Source organism: Sander vitreus, chromosome 3, assembly GCF_031162955.1.
Source record: "Sander vitreus isolate 19-12246 chromosome 3, sanVit1, whole genome shotgun sequence".
Taxonomy (NCBI): domain Eukaryota; kingdom Metazoa; phylum Chordata; class Actinopteri; order Perciformes; family Percidae; genus Sander; species Sander vitreus.
The window spans coordinates 37,149,269-37,168,233 of record NC_135857.1 but is presented as its reverse complement, the minus strand read 5'-3'; the positions used below and the strand labels follow the sequence as shown (position 1 = coordinate 37,168,233).

Sequence of the window (18,965 nt, the reverse complement as noted above, 5' to 3'; positions counted from 1 at the left end):
TTTGACCTTTGATTCGGTCCGTCCATGATGCTGTGTGTCTCTCACACACACACACACACACACACACACACACACACACACACACACACAGACAGACACACACACGCACAGACACACACACACACACACACACACACACACACACACACACACACACACACACACACACACACACACACACACACACACACACACACACACACACACAGACAGACACACACACACACACAGACAGACAGACACACACACACACAGACAGACACACACACACACACACACACACACACACACACACACACACACACACACAGACACACACACACACAGACAGACAGACACACACACACACACACACACACAGACAGACAGACACACACACACACAGACAGACACACACACACACACACACACACACACACAGACACACACACACACACAGACAGACACACACACAGACACACACACAGACAGACACACAGACAGACACACACACACACACACAGACACACACACAGACACACAGACACACACACAGACAGACACACACACAGACAGACAGACAGACACACAGACAGACAGACACACACACGCACAGACAGACACACACACACAGACAGACAGACACACACACACACAGACACACACACAGACAGACAGACAGACACACACAGACAGACAGACACAGACACACACACACACACGTGTGTATATATATTTATGTATATATATATATATATTTACAGAGTATATTTGTACACGTGTTTCTAATAAAGACAGAAGCTGTAGTAGTGTTTTAGTGTCAGAATCGGAGGGTCACCTTTTCAACATAAAAAATATCCCAGAATGCAACAGATCGTCCTCGCCCAATCACAGCGGGAGCTTCAGTGCTCGTCTGAGACTGTATAGACTTCATTTATTCAACATTAAAAAGGGTCGTTTGATTTAATCATGCAACCTTTGAGTTTCTGGTGTATGGAGGATGATTAGTGCCTAATTAGTCTAACAAACGTTTCCCATGTGGCACTAATCCTCTTCCGTAATATCTAAGAAGTGTAAAACAACTCAAATGTATAATATTTACTGAGCTTATTAATTTATATTTATGGTTACTGTCCCCTCACCCATAACTCTGTAATAAATAAGGTTTAAAGTGTAAGCAGATGTTCAGACTGACAAGTCTCAGAGCTGTTACACACCACCCAGACGGCCGACCGTCAGTAAAGCCAGTCGGGCTGATCAGTCGGGTCCCCGAGGTCAAAAAAATGCCTCAAAACACACCGAGGAGACGCCGACATGAGCGTACGCTCTGCACGTAATACGTCTCCATAACAGCAGGCGGCGCTCATCTGGATTGTTTCCCAGAAAATGAAAACCGGCAGCTGATTGGACGAACGCGTCACGTGGGTCTGGCTGCTCCCCGACCATCATGGCGTCTCGTTCAGAACCCGATCTCATATTGTCCTAAAATAGTTCAAAGGTCAGTTTAACAGATGTTCCTCACATGTTGAGAGACTCTAGTCACGCTCATCCCGCTCCCCGTTTCCTGGTTAGCTCTCCACCAATCAGATGGGTCGTTGAGTCCGACTGCCCTGTCTCTGACTGAGCATGTCAGGTCGGCCAAAATGAAGGCCGACGGCTCCTCCAACGGACGACGGCACGGACACAGGGAACAGACTCGAGTCACCGACCTCCCAGACTGTCAGACGGCCAATAATCGGCTCGGTGTGTCGGCGCCTTAAGTCTAATCCTAAGAAAAAAGGTCCTTTGAGTGAAAAGTTTGGGTTCGAAGGACCTTTTTTTAGGATTTAAGATTTCGTCCCAGGGTCCCCCGTCTCATCAGATTTTTGCTTTTTGATGTTTTATTACAGAAAATGTATGAAACCAATTAATTAAGGACCCTTGGGTGCACTTTGGGAACCACTGCGTTACAGCATTTCAGGCTTTTCTGTATCAAACAACTGTACTTTCTGTGTTTTTTGGGTGTCATTTGTTAATTTCTGTAGTTTTTGTAAAGTACAGTGGCTGAGACAGTTCAACAGAAGTGCAAAAAGTTGTCGCTCATTTCCGTTGCATTTGGGTTTGTGTTGTAGCTTTTGTATCTTGCATATTTTGCCAGCATTTGGCCAGCGGATGGTGCTAATTTTAAGCCCTGTTGACAGCCAATCACAATCCATCTGAACACTGCATAAGGTTTATTGTATAGTTATGGTTCTCGGTGTGATCGGCCCTTAAAGCACGTTGGTTTTTGTAAAACTGTGCTATGAAAAGAAACTGACTTCTTTAGTTTGGGGAATCCCTAAAGTTGAAGACAGTGTTGATGTTGTCGTGACCTGCTGCTGCTCTGGATCACTTTTTATCTGAAAAGGTTTCCTCTCCAGCTGCTGGAGTTTCTCCCGTTAACGCTAGAAGGGATACAGCAAACGTTAAGGCAACAACAGTTACGTTTAGGCACCAAAAAGACTCGTTAGGTTTGGGAAAGAAAATTGTGGTTTGGATTAAAACACTCCAGAGGAACAAACACGCGTTTTCTCGGTGAAATAATTAAAAATATATTGTTATATTAGCCGAAATTTTGCGTAACTTCTGGCCGTAGGTGCATCTAGGGGTTTTAGGCACTGACAGAACTAACTCCTTAGTATCGATACGTAGTGTCACGTAGTCGGAGATGGAACATAACTACAAAGATTTGTGCCGTAATGTGTGATGTTGTCATTTCTTTTTGTTTTATTAAATTGGCAACGACAAAAGTATTCTTCAGGAACCGGTATTGAAGTCGCGGTGATGGTATCGGTATTAATACTATTTGAACGATACCCAGCTCTAGTTTTTACACGTCGGTGCAATTGAACTTGAAACGAGACGAACACGGTCGGATGTCAGCGCCACACGGAACCTGCACACACACACACCTTTAACCAATCGTTTTGGTGCCTAAACTTAACTGTCGTTGCTGTAGCCGTTGACCTTCGAGCCTGAACTAGTCCCCCCAGTCCCCCCCGAAGACTTTGAGACAGACGGACAGGAGACAGACTGAGCGTGTGCGGTGGCGGCGGTGTTGACGTCTACATGCTGGCGGGGGGTCCAGGCGTTGTCGGTGTGGTGACGGAGTTTCGGGGCGGGGCCAGGTCCAGCAGGGCACTGACGGTGCCAGCCACCTGGGGGAGCCCTCGCTCCTCCAGGATGTGCAGAGGAAGACACAACTGACTCTACAGAGACATACACCACAGAGGAAGACACAGCGGGGGAGGGGGGGGGGGGAATGGGACAAAAGAAAACAACGGAAGGGTGGGTTGGTAAATTAAATTAATGAGCAAAATAAAAAGTAAACATGGCAACACAAGGGATAAAATGAGTGGCAGCAACTGAAAATGATTAAATGAACTGATGAGGAAAGAAAGGTGAGAAAGTGACGAGACATCTTCACTCAAGATCCACTTACGATCTTTTTATATATTTGTTTTACCTCCGCTGCGTACACACGTTATGACCACAGACTGTAAAAATAATGGACACAACTCCCAGGTATGAAAAGGATTGGGCATCGAGAACCATCGGGGTTTGGTGTTTTAAGCCCCCAACGTCGTCTTCCAGGCAGCGCTGCCTGGAAGACACTAGGATTAGGCAATGGTTTGGGTTAGGTGCCTTCAAGACGATGGTCGCAGCGCTGCCTTGAAGTCAACGTTGGGGGCTTAAAACACCATCGAGCAAACACACGTTACGACCACAGACTAAAAATAATGGAGGAAACTTCTGGGTATGATGAGTGAAGTCTAGGATTGGGCATCGAGAACCATCAGAAAGGATAAATAATGACCAATGGACTAAAGAAATTAAGTTGATTAAGACCAAATCAATCAGTCGAGTAATTGACTCAGGGCGGGCAGCCCTAGTAGTGTAATGTTTAGGTGACATAAATACGTCTCCATTCCTCCGTTAGAGTAGCGTCCCTTTGACTGTCGAGGGTTAAAGACACACAAAGTGAGTCGAGGTGCTTCAGTTCATTTTATTCAGAAGGAAAAATCATTCTTCAACAGCATCAGGACGGAGCAGATGTACACAGTCTGTTATAAAACACATCTTCACCAGCATCATCCTCACTCTTCATCTCTTATAAAAAGTTTGGCAGGTTTCTAACCCTAAAGGCTGATTTATGCTTCTGTGTCGAATCAACGGCGTACCCCCGCAGACCCCTCTCGGAGCCCTCCGCTTGTGGGCAGTTGTGCTAAAGTTTGCTTGCTAACATAACATAAACTGGCTGGCAGACACCTCGCAAATAACCTCAGACTTATCGCCCCCTGGCGTTATGGCGGTGAAATGCACCGCGATGCAAAGAAACCCCGACGCAGAACACCGAAAGGGTCACGACGCAGTAGGAGTTGATGCAGAAGCATAAAACAGCCTTAACTCAGAAGGAGGGGGGGTCTCCAGAGGTTGTGTTGGGGTGGTGGGACTGGCTCTGGACCACTTTGTAAACAGTAAAAACAACACACTCAGGCGAACATAAGGCACAGGGAACAGAGCTTCAGCAGACAGGAAACAAGCTTCTGGGTCTTTGAGCTTCAACTTTGAGGGATTGTCAAGTTTTAACTTCCCCTAAAAGATCACGAGATCCTATGTGGCTTCAAGCATCTCTGATCCTCAGCAAGATAACAGACATATGGCACGTTTAGCAGAAGTGCACAAGGTTAGCAGGGGTGGACAAAGGGGTTGCTCTTGGCTATGAAGTGCTGAGTCAAGGACCAAGTCAAGACAATCTAAATCAAGGCCAATAAATCCCAAATAAAGACAAAGTCTAAGCCCTACGTCAAGGCCAACAAGTCCCAAATAAAGACCAAGTCCAAACCCTAAGTCAAGGCCAACAAGTCCCAAATAAAGACCATGTCCTAAGTCAAGGCCAACAAGTCCCAAATAAAGTCTATGCCCTAAATCAAGGCCAACAAGTCCCAAATAAAGACCAAGTCCAAACCCTAAGTCAAGGCCAACAAGTCCCAAATAAAGACCAAGTCCAAACCCTAAGTCAAAGTCAACAAGTCCCAAATAAAGACCAAGTCCAAACCCTAAGTCAAGGCCAACAAGTCCCAAATAAAGTCTAAGCCCTACATCAAGGCCAACAAGTCCCAAGTAAAGACAAAGTCCAACAACCACAAAATTAAGACCAGTTCCAAGCCCTAAGTTAAGGCTAGCAAGTCCTAAATAACGACCTAGTCAAGTTCAAGTCCTAGTGAAGTCAAAGGTAAGTTAAAGCCAACAAGTACCAAGTCTTAAACTTTGTGCTTTGAGTCTAAAAAGAGTCATAATTTCACTAAGAAACAAACCTTTACCTTCTGCTCTGAAACTTGATCAATATATTCAGATGATCTGTTGTCAGGAAATTGAAAATGGTTAAGAAAGTTTGGGGATGACCTAAAGTCATGCCAAGTTAGAAGGCAAAGGTCCAAGTGAGTTCACGAGTAATTGGTGTTAAATTTAAAGTTTTTTGTCAGGTCTAATGCCAGATTAATGGCCGAGTCCAAGTGCTTTGAGTCCACACCTCTGGAGTTTAGACAGCAGGGTTTTTAGGACTTTAAAGGCTCAATTGATTCAAACATAATCCATCAGTACAAAACAATTACAAACATTGAAAGATGAACATTGTTAGACTAAAATAGATAAGATTTGGATTTGATAAATTGATATAATACTTCATTTAGATCAGCTAAAATGCTACCAAACCCGAAACCAACGATCAGACACCCACCTTACCCAGTGATTTAACCCTCTGTTGTCCTTGGGTCAAGTCTGACCCCTTTTCAAATTTTTCTATATCAGAAATGTGGGTTTCTTTCAACAAAATTGCCCAAAAATAACATGGATGGTTCAACGCAGCGCTCTTTGCAAGTACAATTAAAATGTTTAAAAAAAAATGTCAAAGAATGTTGACTAAAATGACAAGAGTGACAAAATGACAAGAGTGACAAAAGCGCCAAAAACATTGAAAAAAAACCCCGACTAAAGGCATTAAAAGCCTCGAAAACAGAATAAAGCTTTGAAAAAAGTGTAAAAAAAACAAGGCACTAACAATGTTTTAAAAAGCGACAAAAACGTTTGAAAAAAAAACCTGTCAAAAATGTTGAAAAAAGCATCGAAAAATGTGTCGAAAAACTGAAAAAAGTGTTGATTTTCAGTTTTGACCTGGGAGGACAACACAAGGGTTAATTTGTGAAACAACTTTCCACGTGAACAGCTGAGGTTTAACACTATGAATGTCTTTGAGGAGAGATCGTCTGAACATGGGCCCAGGTATCTCCATTATTTAGGGCTGGGTATACAGGATTCTCCAGTTAAAATGGATCTTTGTTTGAGTGATGATATCGATTAATAAAATCCAGAAATCTTTTAATATTTGCCTTTCAACAATGGATGTAGAAGTCTTTTTAACTAACTTTTTGGGGCTCAGTTCTTAATGTAAACATGAACCTGGTGCACTATAAAATATCTGAAGGCTGCTTCTTGCTTGTACCATTTACAGCAGTAAGTCCTCTGAGAATCTCTTTTACATCCAAGATAAACTGGGATTGGAGCTGAAATTTCCCTAACTTGATATAATAATAAGAAATGTAATCGAATAAGGAATCAATTCGGGAAATCATTGGCGATACCCAGCCCTAACCACGTCGCCCCCTCTCTATGACGGTCGGCTTTTCACTTTACCTTCCAGTGGCGACATTCGGTAAACAACTCTTAGGTCCAGTTCACACCAAACATTCGCTGGTAGAAATGGCAGTTTTAGACGGAGGCTCAACGAGCGCCGTGAGCACGGTATGTGGTGGAGCGAGATAGAGAGAGACTGAAGAGAGGGAGCGACGTTAGAACAACGCAGAGAATCAGAGAAATAAAAGAAGTTTTTCTCCGTTTCATCTCTACTAGACATGCAGCTGTAGCAAGTATCTCTATTCTCATTCATATTTTAAGACGCTACAAATTATATCCAGCTACAAAAAACCCTGAAACGTACAGAACGGAAGTACAGAGAGTGGTTTCTATGGAGATGATACGCCATCTCGTCTCACTGGTGGAAGACTTGCAAGGAGACTAAAGGCCCTGACACACCAACCCGATGGCCGACCGTCGGCAGGAAAAGGCAGTCGGACTGATCAGTCGGCTCCCGTCGGTCCAAAAAGTGCCTCAGAACACACCGAAGCGACGCCAACTTGAGCGTATGTTCTACGCGTGCGCAAGACGTAATATGTCTCCATAACAACATGCGGCACAGATCTGTATTGTCGCCCAAAAAAATGAAAACCTGCAGCTGATTGGACGAACGAGTCATGTGGGTCTGGCTTCTCCCGAATTTCAAAACCGACCATAATGGCGGCTCATTTGGAATACGATCTCATATTTTACAAAAATAGTTCACGGAAACGTGTTTCTGAAAACATTTTAAGAGAGAAATAGGCCGTGCAGTTGCTGAATCTAGTCAACAAAGGTCAGTTTAAAAGATTTTCGTCAGATTTTGAGAGGCGTTTGTCACGCTCATCATTTCCGGTAAGTGTTTTAACATAAGTGCACTGATTCGCTAGTCAAGGGTTAGCACTCCACCAATCAGATTGGTAATTGAGTCCAACTGACGACGGCACGGAGCACACCGAACAGACTGGAGTCACCGACCTCGCCAGACTATCAGACGGCTGATTATCGGGTTGGTGTGTCAGCGCCTTAAACTTTACGCTCATCCTGAATCTTCAGTCTAAACTGGGCTTTAAACACTTGATTTCCGACATCGTACAAACTAGTTCTGACTGAGTCAACAATCAGATATAAAGATCATGTAGCCTGGGAACGCCTGTGTGTAATTAAAGAGCTATGTGTTTCCTCATGCTATCACTTTACATGTTGTGCTGTGAACCTTATGTCAACACTGAGACACATTTAGGCGTATTACGATACATCGAACTGGATCCATATATCAATTCAATGATCCAAGACCCGATATTATCGATGCAAAAGTATATGCATATCGTCTGTAAGATGCCCCTATATTTTAGCTCACCACTTTATATTTATCCTTTCTATTAACCTTTGTGTGTGGGGTCCTCAGGTCAAATTTGACCCATTTTCAAAGGTCTGTATCAAAAATATGGGTTTCTTTCAACCAAATTCCCCAAAAATAACATGGATGGTTCCATACACAAAACAGGCCGTAATTATGAATCAACATAAGTTCCTCTGAAATTAATTATTAGCTAAAGTAATTCATACTTTCTGGGGTTTTTAACTCAAAATTAGGCATACTTTAATATGAATGAGGTTTATTGACCATGAATTCCAAACATAAGCGTAAAGCGTAAAACGTGCAATTACACTCCCAAATGTCTTGCAAGGTTGGTTTAACCCTTGTGTTGTCCTCCGTCTGTTTTAACGTTACCTGTTTAGGAAATTATTACCCAATTCTGTTTTTTTCTTGGGCTTTCTCACCTTTCATTTTTGACAAGACAGCTGGTTCTCACTCCGAACTCGTAAAATACAGACGTTTGGACAGTGGCTGTCAGCGTCTGAAGCGAAGAAAAAAAAAGCGCCCTTCAGCGTGTTTGTAGAACGTAGCGGGGAGAGCAGCAGCTACACGGGGTTTAGAGAGGAGGATGTAAGGGGGAAATACCTCGTAGGTTGGTAGGTTGGTAGGTTGGGGGGGTGGATGGGTCTACACAGGACTTTCACCCAGGAGAACGGGGATCATGTCCCGCATGTTTCCTAACGTCGCTTTCTTCTCTAGCCATCCCGTTATTCCCGCGTGTAACAGAAATGTAAGCCCACCCACGACCTTTTCCTAAACTCAACCGTCCCGTTCCAGCGTGTCACGAACCTTCTCCTTAACATAACTGCGTCAAAAGGGACGCCAATAGTCCCGACCGAGCGTGTTTAGATAAAGCGCGTTATTGACGCTAAAGGAGACTTTTAGCGCCAATAACAACAAAGGCACCTGACCAAGCGTCCGTATTTTACCAGATGGGAGTGAGGATCTGTTGGTGAGAAAGGGGGAAGACATGCAGGAAGTTGTCACAGGTCGGATTTGAACCCCTGACCTCTGCGTCGAGGCATAAACCTCTCAGTATGTGTGCGCCTGCTCTACCCACTGAACCAACCCGGCCACCATTATCACCCAATTCTGCATTACATCTTCTTAGCCAAATCATTTCAACTTGTTACCACTTGTTTTACACTTCTTGTTGGAATTCAGTGGTCAACAAACTTAATTTATATGAAATTATACCTAATTTCTGAGCAGAAATGATGAATTATTTTGACTAATTGTTAAAATCTGAAGATGTGGAGTGGACAAACACAGACGGGTTTACTGTATGTCGAAGTGTAGTCAGTATAACATTACTGTTTTGAAACCATTTCATTTTTTGGAACCATTCACGTTATATTTGGGCACTTTGGTTGAAAGAAACCCAAATTCATGAAATAGAAACTTTGAAAACAGGTCAAATTTGACCCGAGGACAACAGGAGGGTTAAATCGATTTTCATTTAAATGATCCAAAATAGATTCATAAAATCCAGGAATTAATCTTTGTCTGCATCGTATGAAACTAAAGGATCTAAGGAATCCATTGGTACCAACTTAGTCATGCTAGCGTGCCGGGAAGGGGGTTAAAAATGTTCCAAAGTTAGGCTTTTATTTTGGAGAGTGAAAAACTGGCATGACATTTAGAAAAGGCTCTCTCTGGCATCTCCAGATATCTGAATTAAATGTCTCAAAACTCTCTGACTGTAAAGTCTGTAGGGTTTACGTTTTGTTGTGTTCATGTTGAATTACAGGGACATTAATGTAACTGCTATGTTTAAAGCTATAGTACGTAGTTTCTGTCGCCCCCATGAGGAATACTAAGGCTACGTTTACACGTGGCCGGCCATTTCCATAAACGGACACTTCACCCTCTCCGTCTTTCAAAAATAACTTCGTGCACACCTGTCAGTTTTCAGAAAAGTGTTTGTTTACACAAACCCACGGACCCGTGTATATATGCCGTCAAGAGCACGCCAAAACTGTAGGTGGCAGTGTAACGAGTTGCTCAAGCCCACGTTAGCCAATCAGAATCCCGAAAATAGAAACAACAGCTGCCTAAACCTCTGTTTGTCTCAGGTTACATGCAATCAAAGTTTTCCAAAATCTCCACTCTGGCCGGAGTTTTTTTTAGAAAGACTCGTTTTCAGAGAAGAATTCTCCGTTTGCATGTAAACGAAGGGCACAAACAAAGGGAAATGTCTCAGTTTTTCAAAATAACCAGGTACGTGTAAACAGGGTAACAGTCAGTAATGACAACTAAACTGTCGGCGTACCCACATGATACAAGCCTGCCCTCCCTCCCTCCCCACACAGCTGCTAGTAGCCAAGGAGGACACGGAGGATTAAAAAATATGATGGACTCTTCAGAAGAGGTCATTATCTTCACTCTAATTTCTGCACGGGAAAGTCACCGGACGCTAGACTGGGTAAACCAGCCCGATCAGCAGCTACAAATCTGCAGGGGCCAATCACAAACTGGCTTATCCACCTGGCGTGCCATTGGCTGGTTTAACACGATGACGATAGAGAAGCTCCCGAGCAGCTTCTTGTTTACATTCAACATGACGGCCACCGAAGCGCAGCAACCCGTTGATGCTGCTGTCGCTGCTACGTCACCCGGGTCGTTGGTCTGATTGGTTGAAGGACTATACAGTCGCGTACAGTCATTTGAACTATGCCCGTTGGTCCCGCCTCTTGTGCAGTAGAAAATACAGAGCAGACTCCCCAGACCAAGCTCAATCTTTGAGCTTGGTCTGCTGATAGCCAGACTAGCGGCAGGTCACAATCTTCTGAACATGCTGAGAGATCCAGAGAGAGTTGTGTGGAGCCGATAGTCTTAATTAGCTTTGTAGCAACTCATTTGGCTTGAATGTAATGTGTTGACGTTCATTAACCCTTGTGTGGTGTTCATATTTTTGTTACACAGCCAATGTTCCCGGGTCTAGTGAACATTAGGCTTTTAAATCAATACAGTCATAACAATTTATGTAAAAATAACTTAACAGATGTTTACTTTAGCTCAATTACCAATGATATAAACATCATTTATGGTTCATATTAGCTATTTACCCCTGTGAGATCACATTTATGATCCATGTGTAGTCATATGTAATAGTTATGTGTAGGGGGGTGTACCGTGTGTAGTCATATGTAATAGTTATGTGTAGGGGGGGTGTACCGTGTGTAGTCATATGTAATAGTTATGTGTAGGGGGGGGGGTGTACCGTGTGTAGTCATATGTAATAGTTATGTGTAGGGGGGGGGGTGTACCGTGTGTAGTCATATGTAATAGTTATGTGTAGGGGGGGGTGTACCGTGTGTAGTCATATGTAATAGTTATGTGTAGGGGGGGGTGTACCGTGTGTAGTCATATGTAATAGTTATGTGTAGGGGGGGGTGTACCGTGTAGTCATATGTAATACATATGTAATAGTTATGTGTAGGGGGGGTGTACCGTGTGTAGTCATATGTAATAGTTATGTGTAGGGGGGGTGTACCGTGTGTAGTCATATGTAATAGTTATGTGTAGGGGGGTGTACCGTGTGTAGTCATATGTAATAGTTATGTGTAGGGGGGTGTACCGTGTGTAGTCATATGTAATAGTTATGTGTAGGGGGGTGTACCGTGTGTAGTCATATGTAATAGTTACAAGGCCAGTGAGTTTGAGTTAGAATAAATAATAAATAGCATCATTTTTCTTTTAGCAAACATTGAAAATGGTCCCACAGACCTGAACACCACACAAGGGTCTTAATATAACAAAGTTACGCACTAAAGCTTTAACAATGCAGCAGGTCAGAGGGAACATTGTCTCCTTTATATCAAGATATATTGGGTTTGTAGCTGAAATGTTCCTAACATTGATAATGAATCAATTCGGGACCTTGTGAATCGGAATCAATTGGGAAAATCTTTGCCGATACTACAAATATCGTCTCGTTGTCTGAAGGAACTATGTTTCACCGTGTGGTGATAAAACGTGTGCTTCACACCCCTAACTGTCTCTGTGGCGTCTTGTTCTCAGGTTGGGGTTCAGACGTGGGGTGCCAGGTGCACGTAGATGGCACAAAGCAGCGACATGACGGACAGGTAGAAGAGGGCGAAGCCCGCCAGCTGGAACCGAGGGGAGGGGCTGCTCGGGGGCGGGGCCATGGAGAGCAACGCGCCCACCGTCCCATAAACCCGGCCGCCACCTTCTCCCGCCAGAACCTCCCCCACTGAACACAGACTGTCCTACAGGGGGTGGGATGGACATGGCGAAGGATAACAGGAGTGAGATGATCAGGATAAAAAAGGTGAAGATGAAAGAGAAGAAAGAAAAGCTGTTAGTTGAGGAGCAGCAGATTCAGATCAGAACATGCACACTTAGGACGTGTTTCCATCACATGGGTGTGTCTGTGTGTGTGTGTCTGTGTGTGTGTGTCTCTGTGTGTGTGTGTGTGTGTGTGTCTGTGTGTGTCTCTGTGTGCGTCTCTGTCTCTGTGTGCGTCTCTGTCTCTGTGTGTGTCTCTGTGTCTGTCTCTGTCGCGTGTCTGTGTATCTGTGTGTGTGTCTGTGTGTGTGTGTGTGTGTGTGTCTGTCTCTGTGCGTGTCTGTGTATCTGTGTGTGTGTCTGTGTGCGTGTGTGTGTGTCTGTGCGTGTGTGTCTCTGTGCGTGTGTCTCTGTGTGTGTGTCTCTGTGTGTGTGTCTCTGTGCGTGTGTCTCTGTGTGTGTGTGTGTGTGTGTGTCTGTGTGTGTCTCTGTGTGCGTCTCTGTCTCTGTGTGCGTCTCTGTCTCTGTGTGCGTCTCTGTGTGTGTGTGTCTCTGTGCGTGTCTCTGTGTGTGTGTGTCTCTGTGTGCGTCTCTGTCTCTGTGTGCTTGTGTGTGTCTCTGTGCGTGTCTCTGTCTCTGTGTGCGTCTCTGTCTCTGTGTGTGTGTCTCTGTGTGCGTCTCTGTCTCTGTGTGTGTGTGTCTCTGTGCGTGTCTCTGTCTCTGTGTGCGTCTCTGTGTGTGTGTGTCTCTGTGTGCGTCTCTGTCTCTGTGTGCGTCTCTGTCTCTGTGTGTGTGTGTCTCTGTGTGCGTCTCTGTCTCTGTCTCTGTGTGTGTGTCTCTGTGTGCGTCTCTGTCTCTGTGTGCGTGTGTGTGTCTCTGTGCGTGTCTCTGTCTCTGTGTGTGTCTGTCTCTGTGTGCGTGTCTGTGTCTCTGTGTGCGTCTCTGTCTCTGTGTGCGTTTGTGTGTCTCTGTGCGTGTGTGTGTCTCTGTGCGTGTGCCAAACAAACAAGTCACCAAAACGTTAAAAAAACGTTTGAAAAAAACCACTCATTAGCCTCTATTATCAAGTGTAAGTGTCTGACAACATTATGGGATGGACAAAAAGAGACAAAAATAACAAAAGTCGTAAAAAATGACAAAAAGGTTTAAAAAAGAAGTTGACAAACCCCCCCCCCCCCCTAAGTATCGTAGCCTGGTGAGAGCGTCCTGATCTGGCGAGCTCCAGTGTTCCACTCTCAGATCAGTCTGGCATCTTGAGACGGAGACAATTTGGAGCCGCTCACCAAACAACCGACCAATCAGCGTTGGCTTGGAGGCGGGTTTAGATGTGACGCAACGAGAAGCGACTGGCTGCTTCCACGGATGAGATGAGCGTAGCTATCGCGCCAGTTTCATCTGAATTAGAAAGTATTCCTTCGTTTAAAGACGAGCAAAAAAAAAAAAAAAAACGGAACTGGAGGCTTTTCTCGGAGGAAAACATGTACCGTGAAAACTTGGTGGGGATTGTCGTTGATGAGGTTAACGTCACATACAAATGGTACGCTTAAAAACGTTAACGTTGCTACGTTACCTAGCTTAATTGTATGTTAAACGATGGCATTAGAAAACCGCAAGGTCCTTGAAGCCAAACTAACGCTAGCTACACTGACTTAGCTAGCTTCGTTGATCTGATTGGTTGATTTGGCTCGTCCATCGCCAACATAGGTGGTAATGGACAGATGGTTTATCCAATCAACTAACCAGGATTTTCGCCCCTTCCCAAAAGGAAAACGGAAAGTTCCCAGCTGGATATGCCGAGCAAATGCCAAGCAATCCATCTGGAGTCAGGTTAGAAACATGCACACATGGTACCTGCTCGACTCTACTCGCCTTTTTGGGGTTTTCATTTTTTTTGATGAATCACATGATTCATTCCATGAAAAATGTCCTTCCTGGGTAACGGAAATTATTTCAATGTCTACCTTTTTAGCATATAAATGTTTATGCATATCCATAGTTACAGCTAACCAAACACGCACTGCTCAAGAAAACTACATTTTTAACACAATTAATATGATATATTTGGGTATTTATAATTATGAAACAAAGTAGCTGGTACTTCATTTAGTCTCACCTCCGTGGAGGTTCCCAGCGAGCTGAGGAGATACCAAAAGGTGACGTGGCTTTGAGCCAGAAATACACTGCACGCTGAAGCTCCGTCAAGCTGTTGTTACTCAATCTGTCCAGCCACACACACCAACAGAGACGCACACACCAACAGAGACGCACACACCAACAGAGACGCACACACACCAACAGAGACGCACACACACCAACAGAGACGCACACACCAACAGAGATGCACACAGAGACACACACACACACAAACAGAGACGCACACACCAACAGAGACGCACACACCAACAGAGACGCACACAGACACACACACACCAACAGAGACACACACACCAACAGAGACGCACACACCAACAGAGACGCACACAGACACACACACACCAACAGAGACACACACACCAACAGAGATGCACACAGAGACACACACACCAACAGAGACACACCAACAGAGACGCACACACCAACAGAGACGCACACCAGCAGAGGCGCACACACCAACAGAGACGCACACCAGCAGAGACGCACACACACCAACAGAGACGCACACACACCAACAGAGACACACACACCAACCGAGATGCACACAGAGACACACACACCAACAGAGACACACCAACAGAGACGCACACACCAACAGAGACGCACACACCAACAGAGACGCACACAGAGACACACACCAACAGAGACACACCAACAGAGACGCACACAGACACACACACACACCAACAGAGACGCACACAGACACACACACACACCAACAGCGACGCACACAGACACACACACCAACAGAGACGCACACAGACACACACACACTAACAGAGACGCACACAGACACACACCAACAGAGACGCGTGCGCACGCACACACACACACACACACACACACACACACACACACACACACACACACACACACACACACACACACACACACACACACACACACACACACACACACACACACACCTGAACAGCCAGGCGTGTGATCAGGCGAGTATCTACACTCCCCGGCTCTCCAGCGTGCGTAACACACGCCGGGAAGACTCACGGCTCAGATTACAAAACGGGGAAAGAGAGCGGAGAATAGTGAGAGGCTAAGAGAAGGGACAGGCGGGACAAGTGTCCAAAGATTGGGATCCTTTCAAGCTGCAAAAACCCCAAAGCTCTGATGTTGAACATGAAGTACTTATACTGCAGTTAGAGTAAATACACATTTTAACCAATACTTTTCCATAACTTTTTCATGATTTTTTTATAACTTTACCATAACTTTTCCATGACTTTTCCATAACTTTTCCATGACTTTTCAATAACTTTTTTTTATAACTTTCCCATAAATTTTCCATAACTTTTTTATAACTTTTCCATGACTTTTTTTTTTATAACTTTTTCATGACTTTTCCATAACTTTTCCATGACTTTTTCATGACTTTTCCATGACTTTTTTTTAGAACTTTTCCATAAATTTTCCATGACGTTTTTTCAATAACTTTTCCATAACTTTTTTCATAACTTTTCCATAACTTTTTCCATGACTTTTCCTTCCAATAACTTTTCCATGACTTTTTTTTAATAACTTTTCCATAAATTTTCCATAACTTTTTTTCCATAACTTTTCCATAAATTTTCCATAACGTTTTTTTATAACTTTTTCATAACTTTTTTCATGACTTTTCCATAACTTTTTTATAACTTTTTTTTATAACTTTTCCATGACTTTTTTCCATAACTTTTCCATGACTTTTTTTTAATAACTTTTCCATAACTTTTCCATGACTTTTTCATAACTTTTCCATGACTTTTCCATAACTTTTCCATGACTTTTTTTTTTTATAACTTTTCCATAACTTTTTTCCATAACTTTTCCATAACGTTTTTTTTATAACTTTTCCCATGACTTTTTTCCATAACTTTTCCATAACTTTTTTTATAACTTTTCCATGACTTTTTTCATGACTTTTCCATAACTTTTCCATGACTTTTTTTTATAACTTTTTCATGACTTTTCCATAACGTTTTTTTATAACTTTTCCATGACTTTTTTTTATAACTTTTCTTTATAACTTTTCCATAACTTTTCCATGACTTTTTCATAACTTTTTTTTATAACTTTTCCCATGACTTTTTTTTTTATAACTTTTCCATGACTTTTTTCTTGACTTTTCCATGACTTTTACATGACTTTTTTTTATAACTTTTCCATGACTTTTTCATAACTTTTTTATAACTTTTCCCATGACTTTTTTCCATAACTTTTCCATAACTTTTTTTTAATAACTTTTCCATGACTTTTTCATAACTTTTTTTTTATAACTTTTCCATGACTTTTTTTTTATAACTTTTTCATGACTTTTCCATAACTTTTCCATTACTTTTTTTTATAACTTTTCCATGACGTTTTTCACAACTTTTACATAACGTTTTTTATAACTTTTTCATAACTTTTCCATGACTTTTCTATGACTTTTTTTTTTATAACTTTTTCATAACTTTTCCATAACTTTTTTTATAACTTTTCCATGACTTTTTTTCCATAACTTTTCCATAAATTTCCCATAACTTTTACATTATTTTTTTTTAATAACTTTTCCATAAATTTTCCATAATGTTTTTTTTATAACTTTTTCATAACTTTTTCATGACTTTTCCATAACTTTTCCATGACTTTTTTTTTATAACTTTTCCATGACTTTTTTTTTTTATAACTTTTCCATGACTTTTCCATGACTTTTTCCATAACTTTTCCATAACGTTTTTTTTTATTAACTTTTCCATGACTTTTTTCATGACTTTTCCATAACTTTTTTTAAAATAACTTTTCCATGACTTTTTTTTATAACTTTTCCATAACGTTTTTTTTATAACTTTTCCATGACTTTTTTTATAACTTTTCCATAACGTTTTTTATAACTTTTCCATGACTTTTTTTTATAACTTTTCCATAACGTTTTTTTTATAACTTTTCCATAACGTTTTTTTATAACTTTTCCATGACTTTTTTCAATAACTTTTCCATGACTTTTTTTTATAACTTTTCCAAGACTTTTTCATAACTTTTTCATGACTTTTCCATAACTTTTCCATGACTTTATTCCATAACTTTTTTTTATAACTTTCCCATGACTTTTTTCCATGACTTTTTTTCCATAACTTTTCCATAACGTTTTTTTATAACTTTTCCATGACTTTTTCATAACTTTTTTTCATGACTTTTCCATAACGTTTTTTTTATAACTTTTCCATGACTTTTTTCATAACTTTTCCATGACTTAACAATAACTTCTTTTATAACTTTCCCATAAATTTCCCATAACTTTTCCATAACTTTTTTTATAACTTTTCCATGACTTTTCCATAACTTTTTTTATAACTTTTTTCCATAACTTTTCCATTACTTTTTCATGACTTTTCCTATAACTTTTCCATGACTTTTCCATAACTTTTTCATAACGTTTTTTTATAACTTTTCCATGACTTTTTTATAACTTTTACATGACTTTTCTTCTTAACTTTTCCATGACTTTTCCATGACTTTTTTTTATAACTTTTCCATTACTTTTTCATGACTTTTCCTATAACTTTTCCATGACTTTTTTTCCATAACTTTTCCATGACTTTTCCATAACTTTTTCATGACTTTTCCATAATTTTTTCATGACTTTTCCATAACTTTTTCATGACTTTTTTTCCATAACTTTTTCATGACTTTTCCATAACTTTTTCATGACTTTTCCATAACTTTTTTTTATAACTTTCCCATACATTTTCCATGACTTTTCCATGACTTTTTTTTATAACTTTTCCATAAATCTTCCATGACTTTTTTATAACTTTTCCATGACTATGTTTTCCTGAAAATGTCAGTCGACATTATACAATAAGAATAAAAATCAGCGTTAAAGTTTCCCCTCAGAGGTTTAACAATAATGAATGAGTGTATGTGGTTCATAGTGGGATTCGTAATATCACTCCCCGAATACAACGTTGAGGTTAACGCCTCCTTCCCACTGGCAGTTGAAATCAGCTCCGATACGGCTTTGAAACGACCGGAAGTCGTTCATTTCCTCTGCAGATTCGCAGACGGCATGCGAATGGGGTCCAAACAAGTGCGGTGTGAAAGAAATCGTGTAATTTGGTCATCCGGATGTATTCAAAAAAATTGAACTCTTGCGACAGGCTACGGACGGTTCCTATCTGACAATTAATTCGTTCATTCAGACACTTATCAGTCCTTCTAGTCTCTCCGCCATTTTTGAGAGTCGTTTCCAACGCTTTTCAACGGTGTAGTACGACGTCCGCTGGGGGCGTATTGCGTATTACGGAGCTGATTTCAAGTGCCAGTGGGAAGGCGGCGTAAGACGACGTGAAAATACATTTATTAATCACGTTATTATGCTGTGTTAAAAAAACAATTCCAGGACTTTTCCCAAACTTTCTGGGTCTTGCAATGTTTCCCAAACCTGTCCAGGCCTGGAATTTGCATTTTTCAAATTCCATAACTTTTGCAGTTTTTTTCAAAACGTATGAACCCTGTGCAGTACAGTATCTGA

At 41.7% G+C, this 18,965-nt stretch overlaps 1 protein-coding gene across 2 annotated transcripts in view; it reads right to left on the bottom strand.

Moving 5' to 3' along the window:
- Positions 1 to 2,177: 2,177 nt before the first annotated feature.
- Positions 2,178 to 18,965, bottom strand: part of lrch3 (leucine-rich repeats and calponin homology (CH) domain containing 3) — a 39,756-nt gene continuing 22,968 nt past the window's right edge. For both annotated transcript variants that reach the window (XM_078247284.1, XM_078247283.1), the window contains one exon: positions 2,178 to 3,206. In XM_078247284.1, the coding sequence (XP_078103410.1) occupies positions 3,063 to 3,206 (144 nt within the window). In that variant the 3' untranslated portion in view covers positions 2,178 to 3,062. The remainder of the gene's footprint in view (positions 3,207 to 18,965) is intronic.